Source organism: Bison bison, unplaced genomic scaffold (genome assembly GCF_000754665.1).
Source record: "Bison bison bison isolate TAMUID 2011002044 unplaced genomic scaffold, Bison_UMD1.0 scf7180017860370, whole genome shotgun sequence".
NCBI classification, from domain to species: Eukaryota; Metazoa; Chordata; class Mammalia; order Artiodactyla; family Bovidae; genus Bison; species Bison bison.
This window is the reverse complement of record NW_011490942.1, coordinates 120,959-126,122: the sequence shown is the minus strand read 5'-3', so window position 1 is coordinate 126,122 and position 5,164 is coordinate 120,959. Positions and strand designations below refer to the sequence as shown.

Here is a 5,164-nt window from a genome sequence, read left to right as displayed (position 1 = left end):
TGGCGGAGAGGAGGACCCCGAGAGGGTGGCGGGCAGCCTCACCCCCACAGGCACCCGGCGCCTGGGAAGGGCTCGGTGAGGGGTCAACGGGGCCTGCCGTCTGCGGCCCCAGCACACGGCGGGAGGCGGGAGCCGCCCCCCCAAGGCCGACAGAGGGCGGGAAAAGGGGGAGACGGGCCAGCCCCAGGACCCTGAGAACATCCCGGGGAGACGGCGCCGAGAGCCCTGCCCATGCACACACTTGGTGACGAGCGACACCAGGGAGAGAGGGCCCGGGGGCAGCTGGGGACACGAGGACTCGCGCCTCCCCAGGACTCAGGGGACACACCCACCCGGGGTGACGAGCGAGTCAAGCAGTCTTCCACACGCTACCCGCTGAGCGGCAGACAAGCCCAAGGGCATGAGGCCCGGGGCTGGAGCAGGGCCAGGCTCTGCCAGCTGCCCCACGCCGCCCAGAGACCTCGCGGGGCCTGAAGTGACACTGGGCAGGAGCTCGCACAGGGTCCCTTTGAAACACCAGGAGTCAGGTCAGGGCCCAGTCAAAAGTGGCTTTGGGGACAGGCCAAAGCCCCCAGGTTCCCTGGGAATCAGAACCAAAGCCTCAGATGACAGAGGCACCCAGGATCTCAAACCCCCTTCTCCATCCCAGAGACTGACACGCCGAGTGGGGAGCCCTGGCCCAAGTCAAGACGCCGGTCGGCGGGGCCACAGCAAGCGTCCTGAACCCTCACACCACAGGGACAGGAGGCCCCTAGAGGCTCCCACAGGTGCGCTGGGCACCAGGTCCACACGCCACAGCCCGCCGGGCACGTGCGGGGCAGCAGGGGCCGCAGCCAGCCTCTGTTTTGGTTACAAGCTTTTATTTTCAGTGTTGCGATGGAGCTGCATTTGGGGGTGTTTCTCCACCTTTCAACGAAAACACAGGTGCACAGCAAGTAGGATCCCGACTCCCTGCTCGTGCCCAGACCAGCTCCAAGAAGACGCAGCAGCAGGAAGGCCAGCGGGTCCCCCGTCAGCGGATGCCCACGCCAGGGGACAGGACGTCCGCTCCCGGCAGCAGGCATTTGGCGTGGTGACAGAGACAGAGCCGTGCATCCCGGAGACCCGGGGGGCGACCAAGGCACCGGAGAAGCAGGGGGCGGCAGACGCCAGGGGGCCAGCACCAACAGCAGACAGCGAGGGCGGAGGCGCTGACGCCACGCGGCTGGGCAGCGCGGTCCTTCCTGCGCTGGCCCCAGCTCCACCCCAGGTCCTCTAGAGCCAGTCCGGTGCCGGCCGAGCGCAGGCCAGGTCTGTCCACATCAGTCGCCTGTGGAGGCAGCGGCTCTGAGGGCGCCTCAGCCCAAGGCTTCGCTCTGCACGGCCACCCCGGGCGCAGGGAGGCCACGCGACGTCCCAGCCAGCTTGAGCGCCTGCGGGCGGCCGGACGCCTGACGGGGCGGGTGGGGTAGGCGGCCTGGCTCCTCCAGGTGCTGTGTGTGGGCTTTGTGCGGCGCTTCCAATGCCATCCACAAGGACCAGGTGACACGCAAGGATGAGGGGTCCTTCCGCTTCTCCCGTCCAAGGTGAGCGAGAGAGAACAGTTAGGGTCCAAAGAGTGAGTTAGCCCGCATGTTAGTAGCTAAAACGAGGACCTGGAAAACAGCGAAACAGCCGTTTAGCCTGACTGAAGGCCAGACGCTCCCTGAGCAGCGCGCATGCCAGGAGCCACGTGGCAGGTGTCGCGACAGGAGGGGTTGACAGCTCGGAGCCCAGCCTGGGCCAAGAGTCGGCGGGCACAGAGGAAGCAGTCAGACAGCAAGGGCCCCGGAGACGTGGCTCTGGGACCAACAGCCAACGCGATGACCCCCGGGGCACCTGCAGCGAGAGGCCCGCGTGTCCGGAAGGAGGAGGCCTTGCCGTGTGCAGTGGACGCCGAGGACTTCCTACGAGGCACAAAACGGCTCTCTGGGAAAACTGCAAGGCTGCGAATGCCCATATCCTGAGACCGCAAAGTCTGTGGCTTGGAGCCACGGAGCCCCGCCAGACGCCCGGGTGAGGCCACACCAGGACCGGGGACCAGGCCAGTTGGTGCCAAGCAAACCCTCAGGACAAACCGCGCGTGGAAGACGGAAGACACCGCTGTCTGGAGAGGAAGAAAGGGCTCTGCCTGAGCCGGGCCGCAGGGCCGGCCCCTCCAACACACCCAGCCCACTCGCAAGGCCTCCAGAACCGCCTTCCAGAGCTGCCACCACCCGAGAACCTGCAGCGTCCTTGGCTCAGGGGTGGCAGCAAAGAAGCGACGTGGTTTCCACAGAGACATCTTGGGAGGGAGCCCAGAGGCCCCAAAAGTCCAGCAGCCGGAGACCCACAGGGCGGTGTCCGACTCGCCTCCCAGCAGCAGGGGGCCTGCTAGGAGAATCCTAGCAACAGAAAACCCAGCGGAGCGCCTCCCACTAAGCCTAGCTGAGAAAGGCCCCGCCACGAAGGGACCCATCTGAACCTGGGTCCTGGGCACTAACGCAGCCCAGAGCTCAGAGCCCCAACAACGCACCAACAGTTACCCACTTGCTATCAGCTCATCAAAACAAAGCACTGTGCTTACTGGAAAGTGTATTATCTGATAGAACTAATTAATGGGCACAAGTTTACTCTGGCGACAAGAAGATCGGTCTATCCATCAAGGCGCAGGAGACACACCTCCGTGAAAGCTGGGCACCCACCCACCCCGCGAACCTGCGCTGCGGCTCAAATCCAAGCAGCAGAGGGGAGGACGCACTTCTCTGCGTGGCTGTGACCGACGCACCGACAGCTCACGCCACGGCTCTGGTCCGCAGCCAGCACACCTCCATAGACACCCGCAGCACAGCCACGGTGGAGCGGACGCGAGGGTGACCCACCGCTAGTTCACCCACACGGAAACCCCGTGCCTCCGCCGGGAGGGCTGGGGTTCAGCGCAGGCTGAGCACAGGGGCGCGAAGGTGCCCGGTGTAAACACAGCCCGGGGGCTCCTGAGGAGCGCAGGCACGCGGACGGGAGTTCACCAGACAGACCTCAGCCATGAGAGCTTCGTGATAAACCAGAAGCACATTCGCACTACCTTAGCAGCAGACAGCTCAGTGCACGTGACCCAACCAAGCCACACAGGACAGAGCGCAGGCGGACGGCATGCCACGTCCACCCGGGCCCGCAGGCTTCCGAAGAGGGGCCCGCCGCCCGGCACCCACGCGCCCGCCAGTCGGGAGCCTCCCGGGCCCAGACTCCCCGGAAGGGACCAGCAGGACCCCCAGGCCAGGCCGACCCCAGCCCTCGGCCACCCTGAGGCGCTGCCACGCCAGGCCTGCGACTGGGTGCTTCTCCACAAGAAACAGCGTCTGTCTCCTCCCGTGGACGCAGAGGGCAAACGCCGGCCCTGGAGGCGCCCCCACCCGACTCCGCCCGGGACTGGGGGCGCACGGGTGGCGCTATTTACCTGTGTCCAGGCGCTTTCCCGGGGACCCCTCCTCCACCTCAGAGTCGCCGCAGGTGCTCCGCGACCTTTTTCTTGGCTGCAGAAGAGTCTCCAACCTCGGAAGGACTACAGACAAAAAGGTTTTGGTCCCTAGCTGAGGAGAAGTTGGCTGGGTTTCAGTGTTCTTGGCAGACTTTGGGGGGCTTACACTTTTCGATTTGCAGAAGAGAACAGAAGTGCGTCTGTTTACATCGCTCGATGGCTCCGCCCCCGGCGCAGCACCACTACGGGCGAGGGTGGGCTCTGGAGAGTGTCCGCTTAGCAGCGCGCTCTGAGTGCAAGTGCTATGTGACTCATTACCAAATGTGACTCTTTTGGACAGTTTACTCTGCTCTGGGTGGAGTTCTACTGGGTTGAGGGTTGGTGGTTCTGAGTTAGGCTCCGAGTTTGAAGGAAGAGGTAATGCATCTGATGGTTCAAGTTTAGGGGGAGATTTATCTCCTGAAAAAATTATAAATAAAGTGATTTTTGAAAGCTGATAATTATTCAAAGCTATCATAAAACTTACTATAATTGTGAAGTCCACCAAAACACTAATTCAGTCAAGGAGACACAGCATCACACATAACCGTCTGCAAGCAGCCACGGCCACACTGTGCCCCTGACGCCCGGCCGGCACCTGCACCCAGGGTCAGAGGCTCCTGAGACCACCGCACATGCGCCAGCCCAAGACACCATTCGAGTTCATGACAGTCGCTGCAATCGACAGTCACTTACCTTGAGGAAGAAAAATATGTCACGTAACTAAGGGGGTCTAAGCGGGCATTCCCACAGTCCTGACCTGGTCCACAAGGTTAGCAAACAGAAGGAAACAAGCATGTGAATCTGATTTCTGACCAGGGCATTCTAAGTTGATGTCAAAAAACGGAGCCGTGAGTGGCTGCAAACGCGCCAGGGAAGCCCCCCATCGGCTCTCAGACCGTGCTGCCTTCAGAAACGTTACAATCCAAGCTCGTTATTTTAAATCTGACTTGAAAGATAAAAACATAATCTTTGGACAACGACTATCTTAGCCTCTTTAGAAAGGCTTTTAGAAATTACAAAACAAGACGCCTGAGAGCCAGTGCATTAGCCCCGGGCCCTGGGTAGCTGGAGAGACCTGTCCTTGGAGGACGGGCTGGGCACGTCCTCTGGGATAAGCCACTGAGGTTTTCCTCCAATCGAGGCTGAGGCTGGCATCAAGACGTGCAACACAGAGGAAGTGACTGCGCAGCACACACGGCCACAAAGTCGTCTCTAGTGGACGAAGCCTGCAAACCTCCCCACATCTATCTGAAACAGCACAATGTTAAAGTTTTCAACTCGAAGTCATTTTGAAAGTGAAAAGCTACACAACTTCCAAGGTTCACTTATGTCTCGGAGCACGTTTTGTGAATTCTCCCCACTGATAGTGAGATGGGCCGGCCAGGCTTGGCGCCCAGGAGGGCAGCAGCGGTCAGGCTCCGCCCAGAGCTTTCAGACGCCACTCGAGCCTATGAAGGCTCGTGACACGGCTCGGAAAACGAAGAGAAAGCCTTTCCTTGACCAAAGCCGTTAGAAACGTCAGTGCAAACACACGTGCAAACTGGAAACACGTGTGCAGCTGGCAGGGCTCGAGTCCTGCTGACGGCGTGTGGCTGGTGACTGGTGACGAAGCTCCCACCCGCTGCCCGTGGCTGTGAGGGACAATGACCC

The 5,164-nt window shown here is 61.5% G+C and overlaps 1 protein-coding gene across 6 annotated transcripts in view; it reads right to left on the bottom strand.

Moving 5' to 3' along the window:
• The window catches only part of BRD1 (bromodomain containing 1), a 35,006-nt gene that overhangs the window by 4,654 nt on the left and 25,188 nt on the right, over positions 1 to 5,164 (bottom strand). Inside the window, exons 8-10 of one of the 6 annotated variants that reach the window (XM_010832106.1) lie at positions 3,639 to 3,931; positions 3,452 to 3,556; positions 1,453 to 1,634 (exon numbers count right to left, since the gene is read on the bottom strand). The exons of 1 other annotated variant lie outside the window; for it this stretch is intronic. In XM_010832106.1, coding sequence (XP_010830408.1) covers positions 1,584 to 1,634; positions 3,452 to 3,556; positions 3,639 to 3,931 — 449 coding nt within the window. In that variant the 3' untranslated portion in view covers positions 1,453 to 1,583. Of the gene's footprint in view, positions 1 to 1,452; positions 1,635 to 3,451; positions 3,932 to 5,164 lie in introns of those variants that run through there. 4 more of the 6 variants (XR_824539.1, XM_010832097.1, XM_010832081.1 and 1 more) reach the window with 4 other exon arrangements.